Below are 24,449 nucleotides of genomic sequence, written 5' to 3' on the forward strand. Positions count from 1 at the left end.
CCTTCTAGCTTCGTAGGGATGCAATCGGGACGTATGGGGTCTTCGCCCGACAATCGGGCCTTTCCTGTTCTCTTCGAGAAGAGCACAGAGCGAGTACTTTGCGATGGCGGGACGATGACATTTGCTGCAGGACTGGCATGTAGCTTCGAACCGACCGGCCGGGTAACATTTATCGCAAGCTGTAGGCGATATCATCGCGATCGAAGAGGTCGGCAATGGGGATTGTTTGTTGGTGTTGTTTGAGGATTGTTCCTTTGACAAGAAATGCTCCGCTCGCGAAACCACAAAGCTCCGCTTCGCTAATTAGTGAGTGGCTCCTTGCCAACAGTCCCATCGAAAAGAAAATTCTTAAATTGATTGAAATGGCCAATGTTTTTTTCGTCTGGACGATTCTTTACAGGTGATTTAGTGGTTATCTTTGGCTGAGGTTCAATTGTCGTCTTATAATACTTGTTAATTTGTTCACCCCCATATAATAACCCCCCGTATAGTCATCCCCCCTTGGTCTATTAAGAATGGCCTACCAAAGTGACCAAGATCCCAGATCTCCCGAGAGAGAGGTTGAGAAAGGGGACGATGCAAGTAGCTCAGACGAGGAGCCTAGTCAATCCAACACAGATGCAGACCCTGATATGGGGATTGAACAAGACTATGGCATCACTCAAATCGAAACAGAAAAGGAGAGACAGCTACCACCAGGTACTCGCTCGGCTCTAGACCGTGTATTGAGTCGCACTTCAGTTGCCGACAAAGATCCTGGACCTCCTCCAGATGGCGGATTCTGGGCATGGTCGTCAGGTAAGCCAAGTGCTTCTTAGTCACCTATAGGTACAATAAAGCTAACAGTCTAGCCATCGCTGGCCATATCATGATGCTCAACTCATGGTACGAATCACCTGACTGCACTCGCATGCTAAATAAGCAATACTGACCGACTTCAGGGGATACAATAGCTCCTTTGGCGTCTTCCAGACCTACTACACCAACCATCTTCCCAATCCCGCAAGCCAGATCATCTGGATCGGCTCCGTCCAGATTGCCGCCTTGTTCTTCATTGGTACCTTTGCCGGTCGTTTGACCGATGCCGGATACTTTCGCGCTACCTTTGCTGCAGGTTCCGTCTTGACCCTCCTCGGAGTCTTCATGACTTCCCTCAGCGACACATTCTGGCAACTTCTCCTCGCGCAAGGACTTTGCACCGGCCTGGGCAACGGTCTGATGTTCACCCCTAGTCTGGCTGTCGTTTCGACATACTTCAAGAGACGACGCGCATTGGCTTTTGGCATTGTCTCTACAGGAAGCCCCGTGGGCGGACTCATCTTTCCTTCAATGGCAAGACAGCTTCTCGGCAGGATTGGGTTTGCTTGGACGGTCAGGGCGATAGGCTTGGTGCAGCTGGTAACCTTGATCATGGCGAACTTGCTCCTCCGTCCAAGGCTACCACCAAGAAAGGCTGGTCCTTGGGTTGACTTTGCCTCCTTCAAAGAAAAGGGGTACCTGTTTTTCGCAATTGGCATCTTCTTTGTAAGTTTATCGCCTCGGATCCAAGCCAAACAAGCACCTACTGACTCGGCCAGGTATTCTGGGGCACATTCTTTCCTTTTTACTATATGGCCTCCTTTGCAACATCGCAACTGGACAAGCCCCTGGCATATTCGGATGCGCTGAATCTTTTACTTGTCGTCAACGGCGTGGGAGTCATCGGGCGATCGCTTCCCAACGCCATCGCACATCACTTTGGAAGCATTACTTGCATTATACCCGCCTCGTTTATCTCTGCTGTCTGCCTCTTTTCATGGACTGGGGTATCCACGGTCGGAGGGCTGTACGCTTGGGCTAGTGTCTACGGCCTGCTTGCTGGTGCTTGTATGAGCCTGTACCCACCAGCCTTGTCGGACTTGACGACCGATGTACGAAAGCAGGGCGTCCGGATGGGTATGATATGCACAACTAATAGTATCGCGACTCTTACCGGACCTCCGATTGCTGGAATCATCATCAGACATTATGGAGGACATTATCTAGGTGCACAGATCTTTGCGGGAGTTTCCTTGTTCCTGGGAAGTTTTTTTCTCTTCATGGCAAGACGTTCATCTTCAAAGTAATAGAGTTACTCATACTTAGGTCGGCAGTGATATAGATAGGCACATAGTATTTTCTGAGTTGCACTTAATGACATGATCACTACGAGGCAAAGCGAGAAACAAGCAAAAGTAAGGCTGTGGTATTGATATTATAATTATGTTATAATTATAATTCGCCACGAATAAGTTTGGTGATCACCACCACGGTCACCAACGCCACCAGCCAGTATTGGAGAACCAGCCCATGCCCGACCACTTCCACCTCCTCCACCTCCCACGTCTCGGGACTCCCTTCGGTCTCCAGGGGAAGACGCTGCATTTCCACGTCGTCGTCAGCTCCAGACGGCCCTTGGCTTCTATTGTGATTTCTCAAATTAGTAACTGTGACTCCAAAGCGAGGTAGGCAGACTTACGAGCTTCCGGGGTCCGTCTGGGCTGCCGCCGACGCGGCTGCTGGCGCCTCCGGACGACCGATGGGAGGAGACGTCGAGGAGGAGGTGGTGGTGGAAGCGGGGGGGCAATGGGTTGGCTCCCCCTGACTGATGGCGAGGGTTCCCGTGGCGGGTCACGCGCTGGGGTATGGTGAAACTGATCAAGTTAGTAAGTGAATCAGGGTAGATGCGTCGGTGAATCAGAGTAGAGTGTCTGTGAATCAGGGAACACTTACATATTCTTCATATTGTAAAAATATGATAAAATATTTTGTTGATGGGTTGATGAAGAACAAGAAGAGCGAAACGGTGAGCAAGAGTTCGATTAAGTATATGGTCAATTGATTCAATGGGAAGGTACACTCCTTAGACAATCTTAGAGTCATATGAGGAAGTTGGTATCTGGTATCTATCTACTCAATAAGGTAGTTTAATCCATCGCCATGTCTTGCGACTTCCTATCTTGTGTCTCTACCACGTCAGAACTCTCTTCACTCTTTCCTGAAGCACCCAGCTCCTTTGGCCACGGCCACAGTCCTGGAAGGGGCTCACCATCCAAGAGGGTGTTGATCTTGGGGCCCTTTGGAGGTGGATCATACCAGTAGACCTTTCTTGTGTCATTACCACTCTTGACGGTACTGAAGGCGTGATAAACCCGATCCGCAGATAGATGCTCCAGCCGAAAACCCGACACTATATTAGTGTCATTGGACTGCACTAACAGTTTACCTGACCACTTGGGATCGGTGAGGGTGTAATGGCGGTAGCAACGCAGTACTCTATCTGGAGTGTTGTTGTTCCATTCGATGTAGTTCTCGTGCACCTTCGCATTCTCTTCAGACACGTACAGTCCTTCCTGCATCAACCCAATGACATCTTTGGCTTTGATGTCAAGCGCAGCAATCCAGCCTTCGTCCAGGTCAAGGGTGAATGTGTCGTTCCTGAAGTCCTTGGTAATTGATGCAAATTTCAAGACGATGCGACCGGACTTTCGAGGATAGCTGTTTCCGAATACGTTTAGGGGCAGTTGGCCCATGGACATGTAAGAAGGAGCATTATTGGTAAGAGCAGGAGACTGACCAGGTTCGCCTGACTCATGTTGAGACAAGTGATAGTATGATTGCGCTGTTGGCCAGATGCAGTTGAGAAGTGAATTAATGATAGAATCCATTGTTGAGGGATTGTTCTTGTGATGGTAGTGGACTGGACAAGTTTGAGTTATGAAAATGGGAGGAAATCAAGAACCAAGATAGAAGGGCCTTGATCTTTAAATACCTAGACAGACTGATCAAAGTTTGTGTTAGGGCTTTTTACAGCCTGTGAAATATCAAACTTTCCTATTTTTTTTCTCTCTCACTTTTGGAAGTCAAAAATGCCAATCTTATTAATACAGCAACTCAAATTGAAACATTCTTGTAGTGACATTAACCCCGATAATTTGCTTGTCATGTCGTCTAAGTGAAGTAGCCAATGAAATGGCCTGTGGCAGATCGTGCTTCTTTTTCCACAATCCAATAGTCAGTTGATCTGCGCTAATGGATAAGCGCCAGACGCGCCGGCCTGGATAGTATCATGCTTACCCGATGAACCAGCTAGATTACGTCTCCAACCTCACCCCTCTTTAACATCATCAACATTTCTCTTTCTCTCTGTCAGTCAGTGCACCCAGTCATTTTGCATTCCAAATTGTATTAGAAAATGCCCTCGCCCTTGAATACTGACCGTGGTCAACCATGGCCTGCACCTCTTAGAAAAATACGTCACTGGTTCGTTGCCGGAACTGACGGATCAAGTCATCAACAACGCGAGATATACCCTCTCAACTTTTGGTTCTGCGTCTTTGTTCTATTTCTGACAAGACTTGGATCCGAGCTTCTTGCATACCCCTGGCCCAACCTCTTGGTGACTGCCGTCTGCCGACATTACTACCAAAACGAAGATGGCCATCATGGAGATCCTTCAAATGAATTCTGTGACGATGAGCGGGTGATAAACCACTGGTTATCTATGATAAGATTGATACAGTTCCTGGCGCCGCTCGCTGGTAAGAGAAAAATACTTCTGTTCTGCTCGTGTGTATCCTGACGTGCTCTAGCTACTGTGGCACTGATTCCCATGGGAATCCTTCTGGACAAGGGAAAAGGACGTCTTGCTTTTACAATCAGCATCATTAGCACAGTCCTTTACTGGGGATCCATTGCCATTTTCGGTATTGCCTCTCCTGTTCTGCTTACTGCCCTGACCTGTCTAACATTTCTGTAGGGCTTGTGCGAGTCTTTCCTCTTTGGTGTTTTTATATTTCACCCGTCTTTCTTCTTTTTGGCGGCGGTCCTTGGGCAATCAACGCTCTTGTCTTTGCCACTCTAAGTCGCACTGTTAGACCAGAACAGAGGTATGATTGAACGTATTGCTTTGGATTTGAGCACGAGCTAATTGGACATGCCAGAACCACCGCCTTCTCCTTCTTACAAGGCCTCACAGGTATTCCTGGTATTGTAGGCCCACTTCTCTATACGGCATCGATGGGTCCCGACCTCTGGGTGCCGATTATGCTTGCTCTCCTTATGTACTCTTTAACCCTCTTGCCAGCACTGCATATTAAAAACAACAATAATCAAAATGGCGATGATAGCGATGCAGGAGACGAGGAGATACCGGACGAGGCCCAGCCTTTGCTCAACCCTGGTCATATCTCCCCCCGCCAAACCATTAATCTCAGCCAGACCGGCGCAGGAGGGTTTGTTCAAAAGCTCAACATCTCCATCATATGTTTTGCCTGTTTCTTTGGTTTCTATCTTGCCAAAGGAACCGTCATGTATACCGCAATTTGGACCTGGTCAAGATTTGGACACGATATGCTCTACGTATGTTCAAACCCTAAACCATCCAGACATCTGCTGATACCCCACAGTTGAGTGTATTCATCTACATACACGCCGTTGTGCTATCCATACTATTCTTGGTCGTTCTGCCCTTGACCATCTACAGGCTGGACAGAAGTTGGAGAGTCGCCAAAAGAGACGTTATTCTGTCTTTGGCATGTATCGCTTGCTGTGCAGTCGGTACTTTCGTCGTCTTTTTCGCACCAAACCTTGCAACTGCTATCATTGGATTCATCATTGCGGTCTTGGGCTACGTCATGCCTCTTTCTTTGCGGTCATTCCTTGCCTCACACTTTGAAAAGAGCTTCTCTGGGCGATTATTCGCGGGCATCGCCGTAGTGGAGACAATCGCTAGTATCATCAGACAACCCCTTATGACAGTCAGCTACTACACTGAGAGTACTCCTTTTATTATATCGCTGGTACGTCATAGATGACAGGTGATAAGCTCGGAGTATTAGAAGCAGACTAATGTGAAACTAGATTACGTATTTCATCATGCTTCTATTGCTTGTCAAGCTTGCAATTAGACTTTGATACTGCGAGGAACAGTATGCGAACACGAAAGCTCAGTAACTAACATGCGCATCAACGTATGTCCGAATCGAGACATTTCCAATATTTTGACATTTATTTCAGTTTGTCCGCACGGCGGAATGGTCGGGTTTCACTCTTTGTCTTTCATTCTATGTTAACTGTTCAACGAGGCTCAACCCATCGTTACTGATATCTGGGACTCTTGGCTCTGCATTCAATATATGACCGAACATGAATATTCATTTTATTTCAGCTTTTAACACTTTGATATAATGATGATCTCATATCTTGTTTCGTTGTGTCGCATCTGTTTGGCAGACATTCATGCTGGGGCATCGAAGGACATGCTACCTCAAGACCTTGGCCACAATGCAAGAATCGGATCATAATGCTGCGATATTATGCAGCATAAATTACCAAGACTACTATAGTACGGCTTGTCCAATCACTCGATGACGCTTCATGAGCCTTTCATGTCGCTGGCGACTATCTCCGTTCCTCCACCAGTGATGTTTCCAGGCTCTTGGCTCGAGGCCGAATGACTATTCGGCCTCTTTTACGGGATGTTCACGCAGTCCATGGACGTTCCGTGCCCCGATCCGTGGAAACTAGCTAGACCAGTGACAAGACATGCATGATGGAGGCTGTCCATGCGGATGTGTCTCAATACGAATACGCACTTGATGTAGAAGTTGGTAAAACAGCAAGGCTACTACCACTTGACCTAGATTACTGGGTCTCTGGCCAGTAAAAGTTGACTTATTAACTTCAGGGCACAAAAATAAACGGCGGAAGAAGTGTGGTCCGTAGCATAAACTGACCCAATAATTTCGTCTCTTATTCTCCTAGCGACCAATCTTTCTGACACCCTGAGGTCTATATATTGATACACACGTCAAAATGGTACAAGAACAAGGAATATCGAGGACATGATTCGTTTAAGAAAAATTAAAAGTATCACGTCCGCGTACTCGCTTACCTCGCTCTTCTAGTCATGGACTGTTACATTATAAACCCCATGCGATGCAAGTGATCTACAAGATTAGATACAGTCTAACTACATCTAGGAATAGATATGCCGCGCGCTTGATGCATCTACCGGTAGGTGTGGAGTCGATGTTCGGTATCGGGCCCTTGCAAATTCCCGACAGAACGAGATCCCGCTCCGTATCCCTAATAGCCTTGTTATGATCCTTAGTACTGACTAGAATACTCCATACGAGACGTCCTATTAGTCAACCGGCGAAAAATGTATATAATATAAACATATGATACCCAAGAGTGATGTAGTTTGCTCATACAAGACTCAACATTCATCCTCCATGGCGACTGATCTAGATCTTGTTCTGGGCAAGTCCCAATATGCTCTCTTTTGTGGAATCACTCTATTCTCCTTCTTTATTTTGAAGTACTCCCTTCTTGGTAACGGTGGTAAACAATATCCTTACATCAATCCAAAGAAGCCATTCGAATTGTCCAACCAGCGCGTCGTTCAAGACTTCATCGAGAACGCCAGAGACATCCTCACCAAAGGACGATCCCTATACAAAGACACACCATATAAAGCACATACAGACTTGGGAGATGTTCTAGTTATCCCGCCCGAGTTTGCTGATGCTCTCAAGAGCGAGCGTCAGCTGGACTTTACCGAAGTTGCCAGAGATGTAAGTATCGACTTGTCTGAAGAACAAATAGGTCTGTGACTGAATATCATAGGATACTCATGGTTATATCCCTGGTTTCGAGCCTATTGGATCGCCGTTCGATTTAGTCCCACTTGTGAACAAATACTTGACAAGAGCATTGGCCAAGTTGACAAAACCTCTTTGGGCCGAGGCCTCTTTGGGGGTAAACCATGTTCTTGGTACCTCTACCGGTATTTCAACCCCAACGGTTTCCGCAACAAGAAATGAAAAGGCTAACATAGCATAGAGTGGCACCCAATCAATCCCGGGGAAGACATAATGCGAATCGTCTCCCGCATGTCATCACGAATCTTCATGGGCGAAGAGCTCTGCAAGGACGACGACTGGCTCAAAGTGTCGATCGAATACACCGTCCAACTCTTCCAGACTGCCGACGAACTTCGCAACTATCCTCGTTGGACCAGACCCTACATCCACTGGTTCCTACCATCCTGTCAAGGAGTAAGAAGGAAGCTGCAAGAAGCGCGCGACCTGCTCCAGCCGCATATCGACCGTCGAAATGCCGTTAAAAAAGAAGCTATTGCTGAAGGACGACCATCGCCATTTGACGACTCGATCGAATGGTTCGAAAACGAGTACGAAGGCAAATCGGACCCTGCTACTGAGCAGATCAAACTTTCTTTGGTGGCTATTCACACGACGACCGATCTGCTTTCCGAGACAATGTTTAATATTGCTCTTCAGCCCGAACTACTTGGACCACTGAGAGAGGAAATTGTTACCGTGCTTAGTACCGAGGGACTTAAGAAGACTTCGTTCTATAACTTGAAGCTTATGGATAGTGTTATCAAGGAATCCCAAAGACTTCGACCTGTTCTCCTAGGTAAGTAACGTATTTTATTACAGCTGATATGTCCTGTACTAATAATCACTTCAATAGGGGCATTCAGACGAATGGCTCTGGCAGACGTTACGCTTCCCAACGGCGACGTAATTAAAAAGGGTACCAAGATCATCTGCGACACTACGCATCAGTGGAACCCGGAGTACTACCCTGACGCCTCCAAATTTAACGCATACCGCTTCTTGCAAATGCGCCAGACGCCTGGCCAGGATAAACGCGCACATCTAGTCAGCACCAGCCACGATCAAATGGGCTTCGGACACGGCCTCCACGCGTGCCCAGGACGCTTCTTCGCCGCCAACGAGATCAAGATTGCTTTGTGTCATATGCTTCTCAAGTATGACTGGAAGTTGCCCGAAGGCGTTGTTCCCAAGTCGAAAGCGCTCGGAATGAGTCTTCTGGGGGATCGGGAGGCGAAGTTGATGGTTAAACGGCGGGCAGCCGAGATCGATATTGATGCTATTGGTAGTGACGAGTGATGGAGCTTACTGAACAGTAATTTATTTTCTTTGTATCAATAGGGTTATCGTTGGGGGAGTGTTGAAGGAATGGAGATAGAGTCGTTTTACTACTTGGTTTATCATTTATCTTAAGAAACATCATTATACATCACGTTCAATGAAATTCAAAATCGACTCTCTGCATAAATGTAACGAGGAACTAGACCGATAATTGATGAGTTGCTTCGCCCCGGCCTTTCATTGGCGACCTTGACGGATCATAGACGATGTGGCTAAGCTGTTTAGGTTTCTACTTCAAGACCAAAGAACCATCTACAGTCATCTGTAGGTACCTAGGTATATCCATATTCCCACCAAATTACAGTGATTTCCCTTCTCATCCGACACCCTTCACGATGTCTGGCAATACCTCTAGTAGACTTTCACACATCGACGATCGTTCATAGGAGCCATGAGTATACCTTCCCATTTGGACGCCGGGTCAAGCACATGATCTAATGTTCGACTATCCCTTCCTTCTTTTATGATTCCAATGCCGCCATACTGGATGATGAGCTGTGTATTCCGGGAAAGAGTGAAGTGAGCTCCGATATGGTAGAAGGACACGAAGGAGAGGAAGGATGAACTTCCCTTGCGGGTAGATACCAGATATAAACTTCCTTAGATAGCTCTGAGATTTTGAATAGGAGTGTACCTTCCTATTGAATTAACTGACTCTGTACTTAATCGAATTCTGGCCCATCCTGTTTTTCTTTTCTTTTCTTCTTCTTCTTCTTCAGCAAAACAATTACAATGAAGGACTAGTAAGTAGCCTCTGAATCACGGACATTCTATCATCTACTCTGATTCAGAAACGCTAACATTGATAGCATCACAATCACTTACTCCGTCACTCACCGCGGCCATCGCCCCCGGCCATCACCCACCACCAGACCCAGTACCGGCGACCAGGCCAGTCCGCCAGCCCAAACCCTCTCCCCCTCAACTCTCCAACCTCCTCCTCGCGCCTCCTTGCCCCGGAGATCTGGGGACGCCCCTGCCGCCACGGAGGGCCCGACTCGCCAGACAAGCATGTGAGTTCATCCTATCTACCTTTGGCCTAACACATTGAAGACACTGAAGTTAACCTTGATGTTCCTTTTGTAGATACATTCCACAAGGGCAGTCGGGCTCCGTCGAGACGGGGCGTTCTTCCCCAGTGACCGGGGTGAGTCTCGAGGTGCGGGAGATGTTGGAGAGGTCAATGTCCATAAGGTGGGATGAGGGTATTGGGTTGGCTGGCTGCGTCTGGTTAATGGCGCTGGTGATGGTGGTGGTGGTGGTGGTGACGTAAAAATTACTGATATAATTATCAGTATTACTACAACATAATTACCAATAGCGTCAAACAAACGCTCGTTTTTTGGTTAAAATGCGATCCCATCAAGTGTGAAACCTGAGTGCAAGTCTGCCTATTAAGTACTAAGGTATTTAGTTACATGAGGAGCCTTCACTCAGACATAAATAGTCTTTGTAACAGTAGGCGTAGGTGCCTCGACAGTAACAGCAGATGCATCAGCACAAGAACAAGCAGTCAGATAGCGAGTCTCTCCTGAGCAAACACTAGCATAAGTGGGAACTGACTTGGTGACATAGACAGTGCTACAACTTGAGCTTAGCTTGGAAGTCAGATGAAGACTGTTGGATATTACTTACCTAGCTTCAGGAGTGGTGGTCACCTTGAGGTATGCTTCACACTCAGCCTTGTAGGAGGCAACGACGGCAGGGCCACGGAAACCAGGGACAACGGCACGAGCACAGTTGTCACCGCACTGACCGGTACGTTTCTGGAGTTCCTTGGGGATGTCGACGGCCAGGACAGGGGCCAGGAGAGTAGCGATGAGAGTGAACTTCATGGTGAAAGTTTTGTTAAGTTTCAAAGTAGGTTGTGTAAGAGATGAGAAGAGTATTGTTTGATGTTTATAAACAGAATATACCCAGGAATTCGACATCTTTTTATACTCCATCCATGATTCAGCTGACATTCAGCTTTGCTCGTGCAAGCATCTTCCCCTGAGCAATATATTATCCAGCCCCATAGCAAGTCTCAACGGCCTCCATAGATAAAATCTAGCACCGAGAGTCTATCGCCATCTTTTCTCAGCCTTGCATGTTTTTCTCAGCTAGCGCATGGTTGGTTGACCGTTGGGCAAGATCTAAACGCCACAGACCCAATGGTCAAAGGGGGAGTCAGCTGCTAGCGACGCATCTAGGCCCCTAATAGGAAGAGGCGCAAATCCAGTATGAGGATAGTATAACGGTGTAAGTGCGGAATTGGGGTATGTTTGTCAGAGCGCATGATAGATTTGGACATGCGCTTTGTTGAAGAGGTGGAAAGTAAGGGGAGACTATTTGAAGTCGTTGCGGATTTGGATGTTCGTCTTGTCAGCCGAGACATCCAGCTTCATGACCAGTCGTGAGCCCCGTCGAGACAATGGGTAGAAATGGAAGCGAAGTTGCACAGTTGCACAGGAGGCCAGAGCCCCAACGGTGACAATGGGTAATCATAAAAGAAACATTAAATAAAAAAGACATAGCTATATATCCAAACTATATAAGAGTGTTAAGAAGTAAAAAGATGATGTTTCGCTAAACGAAACATCAGACTCGACTGTTGTGGTGGGGGAGATCGATTCACAACCTCCCCCCACTCAGGCGATTGAACAATTTGCTCTTGGGGAGACCTTTCAGCCCATACCTATCCTACACTTCCATACCATCACGAATGCGCAAAAAGTTGGCATATCGCTCCAATGTCCAGCGACGGGACGCCTTACCCCAGACTGCCATCGGAAGAGAGGTCATGATGATAACAAAGCTCAAAACACCAAGCTCAATGAAGCAGTTCTGCAGACCAGTGTCAATCCAGTAGCTGCACACAAAGGTGAAGATGGTGGCAATGCTGTTGTTGATGACAGCGACGCCTACCATACCCTCGAGCACCATGTCCGGGTAACTGTCAGCGAGGTACGTGATGCTAAGATCACCAGCACAGCCGTACCCAAAGCCGATGAAGCCAAGGGCGACATACGGAATGGGCCAGTCCCAATGCTGAGCTGATCCAATACCGAATAGCCACATACCCAAGGGAAAGATGACAACGCAGAGAATCATGAGGTAGAGACGATACTCGGCCTCCATGATACCATTGTTGCGCTTCGCCATCCAGAGAATGAACTTGTCGCTACAGTATCCACCGTAGAAACAGCCAATAATACTTCCAATCAGGGTCGGAATGTTCATGTTGGCGACAGCAGAGTCGCTGTAGTTGTAGGGCTCGTTCACCCAGTAATCCTCCTCAACCGTCAGATAGAAAGACAGCGCAATGTTCTGCATTCCCCACTGGAACCCAGCGAACCAAACGGCGGGAAAGGAAAAGATGCGCAGAGTATGCCATAGACGATGAACATACTGCATCAAGCCTAGTCCGCGCAAGTTGGACGCTGGTGTGATGAGGGCAATGCGCTGCCAGTACGACTTCTTACGCGCGAACGAATCGGAGAGTCTGTTGCGCTCAACGTCTTCACGACGTCGCGCAGAAGCATCCCGTGCGATCGCAGCCTCCTCATCTAGATGCGGAGCGAGCCCCTTCTCCGTCGCATCCTTCGTAACGACGTGATCACCCTGGTGGATTGGGGTGGGCTCGGGGACACCCTCGACGTTACCATGCGAAGCATCGCGCTCTTCAGCTCGGTCAAGATCAATGTAGCGACCGCGCTCAAAGGCAGTCTCCTCAAGACCAAAGTAGAAGAGAACCAGAGTGAAGCCAGAGGCAATAGCACCCATGTGGCCAATCCAGCGCCAGCCAATGTTTTCGGCCAAATGACCTGCGATCAGAGGTCCAACATAGGTACCTACTGTCGTCGCGAGGGTATACATACCCAGTGATGTACCATTCTGATGCTCAAACCAGATATCCAGCAAGGAAAGTTGAACAACGGCCTCGGCAACAGACTCAGAGGCCCCGACAAAAAGTTGAGACCAGACTGTGTCGGACGTGTTGGTCAAGTGTCCAAACCAGATGTTTCCGACAAGACCCCATACCGTGCCAACCAAGTATAAAATACGTCGCCCGTAAAGATGGGTCGCGGGCGAGCTCAGAAGAGTCCAGTATCCGATTGCGACAAAGAGTACACCTGCGCCAGTATTGAACACATCGTAACTGATGCCATACTGCTCGTTGACACCCGTACTAGCAGCACCGGCGACATTGGACGTAGCGGCGGTCAGGGTAACAATGTAACACACCAGAAACGAGTGCCAAATCTTGCGCGCAAGACTCCAGTTCAGCGGATCGTTGGGGGACTTAGTCGGAGGCGGGACGAGGATGACATCGCCATGCTTTTCTATACTGGTGTCGCCTGAGGTGACGCTTGCTCTTTCGTCAACGAACAAACGTCTTGTGCCCGGGAGGACTTCATCGAGATCGCAAGTAGACGGAACGGCCATCCGCAACGATTTGCAGAGGTGACGGGTTTATGTGGAGTTTTTTTGTACGTATTTATATCGTCTTAGGGCAAACGGCTCCTCTGGAGCCGCATTCACTCGCGGTTAAGGAGGATAGGTATGAGTATGTAGGATATCGATCGAGAGTCAGCAAGACATTGTACGATATGCCAAAAAAGGATGCACAATTGGAAAAGCCTGTAACACAGAGTAGTACGGGTTGCAGCAAAAGGGGAGGGGAAAGGGAATTTTTCCCTCTTATAAGTATGGTGCAAGATCCCCATATAACTTTTTTTGACCTATTTTCCAATCCCCACCACCAGGTTCGTCAAAGATAAATAAACCCTGGTCGGGCCGCAATGGAGAGACCGGGGCGATACCTCAATAGGTAGAAGCGTTGTAGAATTGTGGTACGTCTGGTACGGGTTGGATCGACGGGTTTAAGCTGTTGATGTCATGGTGGACGGGCGAAGGTGTGCAAGACGGCACCACTTCCGTGGGGAGATAAGGTCGCGTGCATGAACATTGGACGATGAATGATCCTTGTCAGTTAGTGGCTTCTTCTATATCATTTGCTTCATGCTTGCTGTTGCATTGCAGCGCTGGACTATGCAGCAGTCAAAAACTTCACCTGTCGCATACATGCACAAGGAAGGTATCGAAGACGGTTTTCGCCGCGTTGATGTCACGAGGAATGCTTGATGCGCCATTGACGAAAAGGCTTGGCGAAATGCTTAGTCACCCGACAAAACACAATTGACCCAAACGATTATACGGCAATACCAATGAATGCCTTCTAATTGCCACAGACTAAGCTACAGACATTCTCTAAATATTTCTACTCAGTCCGATGTACATATCCATTATGTTCTCTTCATATGGCCATTTTCGGACTGCAATCACGATGCAATTGCTACCTCCTTTTTCGCGCATGGAACAGGACAAAATGTCTCATGGTCAAAGCCTCCCAACACCCAGGTCAAGGATTGTCGCAGCCTAACGGGTGTTCAAGGAAAGAAACCTAATCCTGAAAAACCTTTCGAAAATTTTAAAATTAAACGAATTATATGTAAGCGTGTTCTTGATCTTGTTTCCAATGTCGTATCGCTCTTGTGAAAGAGTTTAAATGTCATCGCTGTGGTATCAAAAAAATGTACTGTGTTCCCATGATCCCATCTCAGCTCGTCCAAACCTAAACCATCAAAAAGTCGACATTCAAGTCCTTGAGTTTCTGGACCCAATTCATATATCCTTCACTTTCGGTATCATTCTTCCAGAGAATCTGCAACGTATCAATCGCAGAATATAAAAATCCCCACGGGCATATTGCGGCCACCATCTTTAATCGGTCCATCACCCACGCCCGGCTCTCCGGAGTCCTTACCGTCGTTCCATAAATAAAGGTGGGCCATCCCGTGGCTTTGAAGTTTGGATCCTCGTCGGGCAACGGTAATAGCGTGTCGTAGAGATCCTGGATGAGACTTTTGCAAACTTGGTCTGGCATCCTGGTGCGCAGCGCGGGCGCCGACTGGATGATGTAGAGACATGTTGCAAGTCTGTGCGCGGAGCCTGTTCGGCAACTGCTCCAAAGGGCTACTTCGTTGGAATCGGGCACTCTGTCTTTTGCCCACTTCAAAACGTCAAGGCGTTGCGCGCGGTCCAGCAGGTTTGTGAATTCCATCAAAGCTCCTTGACTCGAAACTCCTCCTTGTGATTCGGAGTGTAGTAACTGTGCCGTCTCGCGGAGAATATCAAGAACTTCAGGCGGACAACAGAAGAAAGAATTGTCAGTCCTAGCAAGTGTCGCTTTAACTTGATCCGGGGCAAAAGACAACGCCTGTGTGCCTGGCGTCGATGGGTTGAAAGACAAGCTCAACGTGCAGTAGCTGTGATGGTTACAGTTAGCAACTGATCTGCTATAAATCAGACTCTCCACTTACACATAGCAGTCCGCTACTATGTAGTCGCGTAATGTCGTGTCGGAACTTGCGAATGGTTCCGTCATATTCAAAAGCTTCTTGGCACCTTCAAGGTGAGGCCTCCAACTTTGCCAACCAGATTCGATAAGCTCCGAGTTGATAAGAAACAAAACAGTGGCAAGAATCACATCAGCTCCAATGGTTTCAATATTCCGTAGCGCTTCGGGCATCATTTGCAATCCTTTTTGTTTGGCAACCAGAGCGTCCATGAGCAATTTCTTTGGTGCTTCTTTTCTCGTGTATGAATTGGGACCTAACCAGGGTCTTGACAAGTTGCACATGTGAGCCGCAGATACCGCAATGATGATTTGTTGCAAAAAGGCATGTTCATTTGTGAGTTGTAAAAGGTTCAGATATGGATTCCTGTTGCTTTTGGTCTGTTCATCACCAACGAGATCCATGCTGACTCGAGTTGAATCTGAGTTATGGGTTAGCATCTTAAAAGACTGACGTCTTGAGTGGAGTCGTACAATAATTCAAATACCACCGTTGCGAATGTGTCATATCTTGAAATAACGGATCACAGAGTGTCCATGGCGAACTTGGCGATGTTGGCGAAGAAGGTGACGGAGGAGACCACGGTTGAGTCTTATCTTGAAGGACAAGTTGATTTTCTTGGGATGGCGCTAAGGCCCAAGACCCAGGCTCAACACCTTGTGCATCGAAGGAGTCCATTTGCATATCAGGCATTTCAGGGGACACTTCGGTGATTTGCGCTTCACCCTGCTTTGGCAAACGACACACAGAGGCACTTGAACTCTGTCCAGCCAGCTTTCCTCGCGTGGCAACCGATCCAGTCCATAGGAATAGGCGGCCGTAGCCTAAGCACTCAACCCCCCTTGAGGTGCATTTGGAGCAGTGAGGGATAGACTTGTCGCAGCGTAATCGAGCCCGGCGACAGCTGTGACAGGCCTTTTTAGCGACTGGAGCATTACTAGCAGTGATAGTTTCGCTGTCGGGTGGTGAAGATGACATTGGATATCTGAGAAGCGAGTTTCAATTGAAGCCTTTGCTCCTTTTGCTTATTAAGAGGAACAAAGACTGGGAGGCGATTCGGAAATAAGCAAATGAGCGTAAAATAAGCAAGTCAAAAACAGCGGTTTGTTATGACGAGGACTTTTGTTTGTCGTTGGCAGAAACGGATATAATTCTGTTGATCTTGCAATCCTGGTTCTTGGTTTGTAAGATGTTTGGTTGATTCGAAGCCCAGGCTACAGAATGTCTAAGAATCGATGTTGATAAGATGGTGCCTCATATCCAAGGCGCCTATCTCGGCTTACGCGGGGACATTCCAGGCCTAACACTAAAAAATGACCTAACTGAAAGGGCTAGCGGGCGGTATTATCCAGTATTTAGTGGTACCAAGCATGGGCATGGAAGCCCGAGAATGCCAATCGATAATCCAGACAAAGAATGGCATCAATGTATTGAATTGTTGAATTAGGCCTGCAGTGAACGAATTATCATTATGCAATGCCTAAATATTGCGGTATATTATTGGAGTTTGTACAATTTGACTCTCAAGATATCTAGAAATAAACACCTGTCTCTAGTAAAACGATGGATGCACTGCCCCTTCACATGATGGATGGTTGAATGATGAAAGTTAACAAAGACAAGACATTTTATTGGTTCATCGATAGATGACGAAATTCAGACGTATTATAAAAATTAGCCTCCTGCGAGATCGAGACGGATATCATCATTGTGCTGTAAATCAACAAGCCTTTCCACCATCCTGGCTCGAGTCACTAGCAGACTCAGAGCCATCCATATATCTCCCAAAGACAAAGAGCTCGACATCAGTGATCTCCTTTCTGAACTCCTTCGCAACATTCCGACGAAAGTAGACCCGTTTCACCCATTTGTAAGCCTCCGCTCCAGCAAAGAATACACCAACGGCAACGAAGATAACACCCCACTCCCAGTCGATAGGGTTGTGCATAAAGACCACATGGTTGATGACGGGGATATACAGCGTAGGTGGAATAAGAACAAAGCTGAGAGTGACAGACCAGAACAGAAATGGGTTTTTCCAGAGCTTGTTTCCCCAAGCGTTGAAACCGCCTTCCTTTTCGAAAATCTCGGCAAAGAACGATCGTCGGGAGTCAACAAGTTGCCATGCAAAGAGAAGAAAGTCCCATGTCATGGTTGCGAAAACCGTTGACCGCGCTGAAAAGACTGCATCGCATGATTCCGAGTGCTTTGTATTACAGTCGTGGCCGAGACCTTGGCTGTTGAAACCGTAGAGGACGATGGCAGAAGAGCCGAGAATGCTGATGAGCATCAGGATGCCGTAAACTACAATATCAACGAGGAATTCGGGAGTGAAGACGCCGTATTTGAGCTATAATTTGGTTAGCCTTGACTTTTGACAGATTATAACTGATTTACTTACACTGTGAGGTGGTCGACGGAGGATGTCAGGACTGGCTTGCTCAAAACCAAGACCCGTCTCGGTGAAAGCCCCAGCAACTAACAACATCCAGATGATCTCCACGGGAGTCATGACAAAGATGGAAACACCATTTTCATCCTTGAATGCCAGCCCAACAAGAAGAAAGATGACAAATGCAAAGTTGGCAGCGAGTACATGAAGGATGAACTTTTGAATATTATCAAAAATACGACGCCCTTCCTCGATGGCGTTCAAGATGGAAGCAAAGTTGTCATCTGTCAGAATGATATCAGAAGACTCCTTGGCGACATCTGATCCGTTCAGGCCCATCGCAATACCAACGTCTGCATGCTTCAAGCTAGGACTATCGTTGACGCCATCACCTGTCATGGCAACGTAGCAACCACGGCGGTGTAAAGCCTCAATCATGCGTACCTTTGTCGTAGGCGAGCAGCGAGCTACGACAAGAGGCAACTCGGGCAAAGCATCAAGTTCGGCTTCAGAGAGATGATCAAAGTCGTGAGCCGCCATAACCATTGTGCCTGCGATGTCAGCGCGTACCATCTTCATTCTCTCCTGAGATGGGATGATGGATACATCGGCAGCAATGGCTCTGGCAGTCTCTGGGTGATCACCAGTGAGCATGTGCACGCTGATACCAGCTTTCTGACACATTTGCACACTATCCCGAGTTTCAGGCCGAGGAGGATCGTAGATGCCAATGAGACCGCGGAAGACAAGATCTTTCTCAAAGTCGGACCGATTTATCGCGGATGATAAATCTTCTGGTAGACCAGTAACCAAAGATCTACTAGCAAGGGCGAGAACTCGAAGACCAAGACGGGCGAAAGCTTCCATGTTTTGCAAAATGGATTCATGGGCGGCTGCATCAAGAGGTTTCGTATCCCCAGAGACTTCCACAGATGAACAGCTGCTTAGAACACGCTCGACTGCACCTTTGGTGAATATGTGCGACTCATTGACGACTGTATCCTGGAAGATGACCGACATTTTCTTAACGTTCGAGTCGAATGGGAATTCCACAAGCTGTTTCCATCGTGGGCTGGGGCCTGAAGACAATGACATTCGGTTCCAGTTGAAACGGGAGACAAAGACCTGTATAGCAATTTCGGTTGGGTCGCCTTGTACAAGCCACTCTTCAGGGCCACCATCCTGGCTTCTTTTCTCAACAACGGCCAGGTTCGCAAGCGAGGCAATGTCAAGATAGTGCTTGAAGGCTTCATTGGCATTGGGCTCTTCCAAGGGGTTGATCATGTGTGACTTTGACTCTTCACCAGGTGTAGATAACTCTGTTGGCTGGACGGGGGTATAATCGATGTCGCCGACCGTGGGATTGTAAGGCTCATTCGTGGAGGCGACGGAGTAAGTACCATGTCCAGGAAGCCAGGCCATTCTGACGACCATCGTTCCTTGAGTGAGGGTACCAGTCTTGTCAGAACAGATGTCTAGTCATTGGGTTAGCTCATACAGCCATACAATAATGTGAACAGCTCGTTTACTTACTGGTAACGCCACCAAGAGCTTCCAGGCTCTGCATGTTTCTCACGACAACCTTCCGACCTACCATTTGCTTCGTTCCAGCGGCAATTGTGATGGTTAACACAAGAATTAGAGAAACAGGGAGGGTTCCCACGGCTGTCGCAATGGCATAGATGATAACATCCTTTCGAGCATCAAACCCATTGGCTGCCAAGACAATGATAGCACAAACGATAGCAAAAGCAAAAACATAGAGAAACAACTGCGAAAGTTTTCGTTGTAATGGAGTTCCCACGTTGACACCCAGGAACTCGCCAACGATGTCAGCAGCTGTTAGAAACCATTTAGTGACATGAGCACCAAATGATCCCTTTCCATTCTCGTCCCTTTTGACTTGTCGCTTCTTCCGTCCGGTATCCTTTAGAGCGTCTGCGATAGCTCCAATCTCAGTATAAGCTCCAGTTGCAAAGACAACACCCCTTCCGCGACCTTTTGTGACGATAGTGGAGCTGTAGCAGACATTGAGGCGGTCGCCAGGTCCTGTATCATCATCGAATTGCATCGCAGGGCTTTTCCGAACGGGTAACGACTCCCCTGTGAGCAAAGCCTCGTTTGACTCGAAGTTGGCAACTTCGAGTAGCCGTATATCAGCAGGTACAGAGTCGCCCATCTTGAGATCGATGACGTCCCCCGGCACGACTTCGCTCGTTTGGATCGTCATTGTCTTTCCATCTCGAAAAACGTTTGTTGTGGGTTGACTCAACGACTTGAGAGAGTGTACGGTTCGAGCGGCTTGGAGATCCTGGAAGAAACCAATGATGAGGTTGAGAAAGATGATAAAGGCAAGAGCACCGCCTGCAATCCAAGCTTGGATACCAAAACTGGCGGCCAAAGCAAGAATCAACACCTATGCCAGTCAGTCAAGTCCGTCAATTACTATCTTTGATACCTACCAAAGTCATACAGTTGCAGATCTGGGCGATGAAGATCTTGATGGGCTTGACACCCTCCTCCTCGCCGAGATCGTTGGCACCATACTCAACCAATCTCTGAGACGCCTCAGAGACAGTCAATCCAGTGTCGGGGCTCGTGCTGAGCTCTCGGACCATTGTTTCTGCTGGGAGAGCATGCGCTGGACGCGACAAGGGTCTGTTGGATTGTCCAGACACATGATTCTCCATTTCTGCTGGTATCTGCTTGGCCAACATGGTAAACGACTCGAAAACGACTTTGCTTGGTAAAGAATGACTAGAAGAAAAACTTGGTGATTTCGTTCATTTATAGACTCAAACACGTCTTGGATCAAACCTTGTCGGCGGTATCGTCCTGGAGACAGATCAAGGTCAAACAGATAAGTAACACAATGTTGAATATACTTCGAGGTATCATGACCGGAGGAGTTACAATCTTGACTTTATATTGGGTTCACATGGAGATGCCAAGAAATACGCTTTGATCTCCTAGGCCAACTGAAGTAATTCATACCGTGCTTAGATTTGTCTGAGAGATGGGTCTCGACTTGAGGAACGACGTAGATGGGTGGAAACAGAAGAGAGTGCCCTACCAACACCGGACCTCGAGATGTCCATCTCCCGCTTTTCCGATTATGTTCTCCATATGTGTTATTTGCTATACCGGTTCTAAGTCTTGATTCCGATGTAATGTCGTGTCGGAGAGCCGTGGAGATTGAAAACAATGCCAAGATTGGTCGATAGGGACATTTCCATATTATTAACTTGAATAGCGAACTAGGACTCCAATGCATTAGCGTGGGATCCAATACTCATATTGGATGAGCCTGTGACTCGACATGTTCTCTGTGACTTACCCAAAACGGCATCTGACAGCGAGCGGATGGGGCTCAGCAAATCTCGGTTTAAGCTTATTCCCCAGCGAGTGGATCAAGGACGCGAGTCCAAAGTAGCATATTAAACCTTGATGGGTTTTCTTTGATAAGGATAGTATTTTTATTTTTTTTCTTTCTTCTGTCTTTCTGCCATTCAACTTTGTTCTTATCGATAGTATGAATCCGCGGAGTCAGCATTCTGTAATAGGCAAGCACTTTGAGACAGGTTCTTACCCTACGTCATGGTTCCCCAAACTCCATGATGCTTAATAATACAAAAATGTCAACTTCACGCCCTTGGGATTAATTATATGAGTTCTTGACAGGGACCACAACGTATTTCAATAAAACATATTATTAATAATTGACTCTTCATACTTACACAAGATATCATGGTCACTCTTCCGTCACCTTTTAGCGACATCGATCGTGTCCAGCTGTTGTTCAATCGCCCCACAGACATTGAACCGCTCTCCCGTCTCACAGAATCTGTCAATAATAACGTCAAGCTATGGATAGCTCGTGAAGATCGCAATTCAGGTCTCGCATTCGCTGGAAACAAGGTTCGCAAGCTTGAATATGTGCTAGCAGATGCTCTTGCCCAAGGAGCAGACACCGTTGTGACTACAGGTGGCATCCAGTCAAACCACATGTGTCAAACCTCTGCTGCTGCTGCTCGACTTGGCCTCAAAGTGAGTGTAGTCTGTCGTGATAGGACACACTATGACTGACTAAGTCCAAAGGTCGCTCTTTATCCTGCGGACCGTGTTGCTTCGAATGACGCCGAGTACAAATATTTGGGCAATATACAGGCAAACGCCATTCTCGGTGCCGAGACGTTTCCGGTCGACACAGCTGAAGAGACTGTTATCACGACTCTTAAAGATCGTGGCCAAAAACCCTACTCCATTCCTCCCGGAGCTAGCTCCCATCCCCTTGGAGGCCTTGGCTATGCTCGCTGGGCGTTTGAATTGCTAGAGCAAGAAAAGAAGATCGGCGTGACCTTTGATACCATAGCACTCGTTGCAGGGTCTTGCTCTACCCTAGGAGGTTTACTCGCCGGATTGAAGCTTGCACAAAAAGAGCAAATTCCAGGTTCCAAGAAACGCCTTATTGGATTTTCGGTTCTGCACAAGTCTAAGAAGGATGTCGAAGCACTGGTTCTCAAAACATCCCGAACCACAGCATCAAAGATTGGAATTTCACCCAACGAGATAACCGCAGACGATTTCGAGATTAATACTTCCTATATAGGTGATGGGTACGGGCAACTCAATGACTCCACAGCTGAGGCGATGAAGAAGCTAGCAAGGAAGGAAGGTATCCTGACCGACCCTGTTTACACCGGCAAGGCGTTTACTGGCTTGCTTGATCTTGCCAAGACAGGATATTTGAACGGTAAGAACGTTTTGTTTCTTCATACCGGAGGACAGGCTGTTCTCTCGGCTTATCCAGGCTTAAGAGAGTAGCCCCATATTCTTTCAAACCGTATCACATCCTATATGAATTTAAACTCATTATCATTATACAATATCTGCCAAGTATCTACGACCATTGTTCTAAACATCTAAGACCACCACTTAGTCTAACCTTCAAAGCACAATCCCATATCCGTTAGCAAGTCTCCAACCCGAATATCGATACCTCCTGTCCTGACATCTTCAATACCGAAGCCCAAAAACATCTCATCGCCGATAAAGCCATGGTACTTTTGCTCTTTACTCTTCCAGCTCATCGAAGTAACATAGAACATATCCGACGTCGACTTTTCAGGGTATTGCTTCCGGCCGTGAATCCAGATTGGCTTCTTGGACATGGCATGAATTTCAAAAGGAGCACGTTGCTTGAAGAGCATAACGTATGGCTCATATACGCTGTGGTAGTTGAAGTATGACTTGTGCTGGTATATAACCATGATGAATGTGTTTTCATCATTGGGCACGCACATTGGTTCGTCTCGGCCACACATGGTAACTAGGAGGGAGTTGGTCGTCTGATGGACAGATTCAAGATCGGTTGTGAGTTTGGGCAGATACTTGGCCCCCCTTTGGTCATCGCCCGCTGCAGCAGGAGCCAGGTCAGGACCAGCGGAGCCATCAGCATTCATCTGAGCAAATACTCTTTTGGGTGCAATGTCGTAATGGGTATGCATGTTGCCACTCGAGTCCCAGAAGAGAAAAAAGTTCTTCTCCATGGGTCTCCAGGGCTGCGGCCTTTGAAGCTCAGTGCCCACTCTAAACTCGCTGAGATTTGCCATATCGCCCGACCAGCTGACGAGCGTACGAAAATCTTGCACGAATTGACCCAGGCAGGTGAACATGGAGTTCGTGCCGTATGTAGTGTAGGGCTTCTCAGGACCATAGAAAACGCGCCCATCATGAGGACCCATGCTCATTTGGAAATACCCCAAGTCACCTACACAAGTGTTCCCTCCTACAGTAGGAGTTACTGGAAGCGTGACTGGTGGGGTAATACAGGTGAGAACATCATCTTTGAAGGCAGCATTGCACACAAGCTCTGCAAACCAGAGTGAGTTGCCACCTTCTTGTAGCCATTGAGCCACAACGATCCATGTATTGTCGAGGGTTGGATGGGGGATGATGTTTGGGTTGAGGGCAGTGAGGTCTCGGAATTTTATCTCAAAGAACTTTTTATCTTTAGTGGATAGTGAGAAGAGTTCATGGTGCGTTGAGCTTATATCCTGAGGAATAACGCCTTTTCCAAATGGACTTTCATCTTGCTGGGCAGGCTCTGTCTCTACCTGTACCTGTACCTCGGGTGTTGGTTGAGGATCAGATGCATGTGTCGAGTCATCAGAGAGAACTTCTTCAGTCTTTGCGGTCTTTTTGAGCTGAGAGGGAACCCAATCTTGAGCGCCAACAGGGTCAAGATAGAGCTTCAGAGCAACGATGACGAAAAAAAGGACCGGAACAACAAAGAGAACAAGCTTTCGCGAATCTCGGATGAGCATCTTGGAAACAGAGACCTGCAGATGCAGAGACAAGAGAATGTGTTGGAAATGGATCCAAATACGTATGACGAAGCCGATGAATGCTACAGTTAATTTCAACCGTTATCATAATGCGCATGCGCCGTGTAACATTCAACTATTCCTCATTTGAACCACACTCCGAATAGAGGGCAGGGGAGATGAATTGAGAGTAGTCAATTTTTGCCGAGGAGGAGCTTCAGCTAGAGAGAGAGAGAGACCATGGTGAGCAATATTCGCGGGGAAGATGTCGGCCAACTAAGCTAATCAATTCGAAGAGCTAATTAGTGACCCTGTCTTTCTAATC

General features: G+C 47.5%; 12 protein-coding genes across 12 annotated transcripts; 5 read left to right on the plus strand and 7 right to left on the minus strand.

The window, feature by feature from the left end:
- Positions 1 to 868: 868 nt before the first annotated feature.
- FGSG_02669 (uncharacterized protein) lies at positions 869 to 1,954 on the plus strand (the record flags this gene model as incomplete). The annotated part of the gene is made up of 4 exons (XM_011320317.1): positions 869 to 885; positions 954 to 1,524; positions 1,578 to 1,866; positions 1,923 to 1,954. The coding sequence occupies 4 exons, from the start codon at positions 869 to 871 to the stop codon at positions 1,952 to 1,954; spliced, it is 909 nt and encodes a 302-aa protein (XP_011318619.1).
- A 296-nt stretch (positions 1,955 to 2,250) lies between these two features.
- FGSG_12176 (uncharacterized protein) lies at positions 2,251 to 2,762 on the minus strand (the record flags this gene model as incomplete). Its single annotated transcript, XM_011320318.1, has 3 exons — positions 2,251 to 2,397; positions 2,498 to 2,672; positions 2,752 to 2,762. The coding sequence occupies 3 exons, from the start codon at positions 2,760 to 2,762 to the stop codon at positions 2,251 to 2,253; spliced, it is 333 nt and encodes a 110-aa protein (XP_011318620.1).
- A 183-nt stretch (positions 2,763 to 2,945) lies between these two features.
- Positions 2,946 to 3,686, minus strand: FGSG_02670 (uncharacterized protein; the record flags this gene model as incomplete). Its single annotated transcript, XM_011320319.1, has 2 exons — positions 2,946 to 3,208; positions 3,245 to 3,686. The coding sequence occupies 2 exons, from the start codon at positions 3,684 to 3,686 to the stop codon at positions 2,946 to 2,948; spliced, it is 705 nt and encodes a 234-aa protein (XP_011318621.1).
- A 527-nt stretch (positions 3,687 to 4,213) lies between these two features.
- FGSG_02671 (uncharacterized protein) lies at positions 4,214 to 5,934 on the plus strand (the record flags this gene model as incomplete). Its single annotated transcript, XM_011320320.1, has 6 exons — positions 4,214 to 4,559; positions 4,611 to 4,724; positions 4,778 to 4,907; positions 4,962 to 5,379; positions 5,427 to 5,819; positions 5,881 to 5,934. 6 exons carry the CDS (start codon positions 4,214 to 4,216, stop codon positions 5,932 to 5,934), a joined length of 1,455 nt encoding a protein of 484 aa, XP_011318622.1.
- Positions 5,935 to 6,571: 637 nt separating this feature from the next.
- Positions 6,572 to 9,069, plus strand: FGSG_02672 (uncharacterized protein; the record flags this gene model as incomplete). The annotated part of the gene is made up of 6 exons (XM_011320321.1): positions 6,572 to 6,681; positions 7,008 to 7,035; positions 7,344 to 7,598; positions 7,651 to 7,810; positions 7,867 to 8,463; positions 8,521 to 9,069. The coding sequence occupies 6 exons, from the start codon at positions 6,572 to 6,574 to the stop codon at positions 8,961 to 8,963; spliced, it is 1,593 nt and encodes a 530-aa protein (XP_011318623.1). The 3' UTR covers positions 8,964 to 9,069.
- Positions 9,070 to 9,737: 668 nt separating this feature from the next.
- On the plus strand, positions 9,738 to 10,278 carry FGSG_02673 (uncharacterized protein; the record flags this gene model as incomplete). The annotated part of the gene is made up of 3 exons (XM_011320322.1): positions 9,738 to 9,748; positions 9,815 to 10,018; positions 10,092 to 10,278. The coding sequence occupies 3 exons, from the start codon at positions 9,738 to 9,740 to the stop codon at positions 10,276 to 10,278; spliced, it is 402 nt and encodes a 133-aa protein (XP_011318624.1).
- A 160-nt stretch (positions 10,279 to 10,438) lies between these two features.
- On the minus strand, positions 10,439 to 10,840 carry FGSG_02674 (uncharacterized protein; the record flags this gene model as incomplete). Its single annotated transcript, XM_011320323.1, has 2 exons — positions 10,439 to 10,586; positions 10,641 to 10,840. 2 exons carry the CDS (start codon positions 10,838 to 10,840, stop codon positions 10,439 to 10,441), a joined length of 348 nt encoding a protein of 115 aa, XP_011318625.1.
- An 847-nt stretch (positions 10,841 to 11,687) lies between these two features.
- Positions 11,688 to 13,433, minus strand: FGSG_02675 (uncharacterized protein; the record flags this gene model as incomplete). Its single annotated transcript, XM_011320324.1, has 1 exon — positions 11,688 to 13,433. The coding sequence occupies one exon, from the start codon at positions 13,431 to 13,433 to the stop codon at positions 11,688 to 11,690; it is 1,746 nt and encodes a 581-aa protein (XP_011318626.1).
- Positions 13,434 to 14,622: 1,189 nt separating this feature from the next.
- FGSG_02676 (uncharacterized protein) lies at positions 14,623 to 16,384 on the minus strand (the record flags this gene model as incomplete). The annotated part of the gene is made up of 3 exons (XM_011320325.1): positions 14,623 to 15,316; positions 15,371 to 15,827; positions 15,880 to 16,384. The coding sequence occupies 3 exons, from the start codon at positions 16,382 to 16,384 to the stop codon at positions 14,623 to 14,625; spliced, it is 1,656 nt and encodes a 551-aa protein (XP_011318627.1).
- Positions 16,385 to 17,126: 742 nt separating this feature from the next.
- On the minus strand, positions 17,127 to 20,416 carry FGSG_02677 (uncharacterized protein; the record flags this gene model as incomplete). The annotated part of the gene is made up of 4 exons (XM_011320326.1): positions 17,127 to 17,756; positions 17,808 to 19,273; positions 19,332 to 20,214; positions 20,261 to 20,416. 4 exons carry the CDS (start codon positions 20,414 to 20,416, stop codon positions 17,127 to 17,129), a joined length of 3,135 nt encoding a protein of 1,044 aa, XP_011318628.1.
- A 1,129-nt stretch (positions 20,417 to 21,545) lies between these two features.
- FGSG_02678 (uncharacterized protein) lies at positions 21,546 to 22,622 on the plus strand (the record flags this gene model as incomplete). Its single annotated transcript, XM_011320327.1, has 2 exons — positions 21,546 to 21,845; positions 21,897 to 22,622. The coding sequence occupies 2 exons, from the start codon at positions 21,546 to 21,548 to the stop codon at positions 22,620 to 22,622; spliced, it is 1,026 nt and encodes a 341-aa protein (XP_011318629.1).
- A 116-nt stretch (positions 22,623 to 22,738) lies between these two features.
- Positions 22,739 to 24,124, minus strand: FGSG_02679 (uncharacterized protein; the record flags this gene model as incomplete). Its single annotated transcript, XM_011320328.1, has 1 exon — positions 22,739 to 24,124. One exon carries the CDS (start codon positions 24,122 to 24,124, stop codon positions 22,739 to 22,741), a length of 1,386 nt encoding a protein of 461 aa, XP_011318630.1.
- Between the last annotated feature and the right edge of the window lie 325 nt (positions 24,125 to 24,449).

The sequence above is a fragment of the Fusarium graminearum genome, chromosome 1 (genome assembly GCF_000240135.3).
Source record: "Fusarium graminearum PH-1 chromosome 1, whole genome shotgun sequence".
Classification (NCBI taxonomy): Eukaryota; Fungi; Ascomycota; class Sordariomycetes; order Hypocreales; family Nectriaceae; genus Fusarium; species Fusarium graminearum.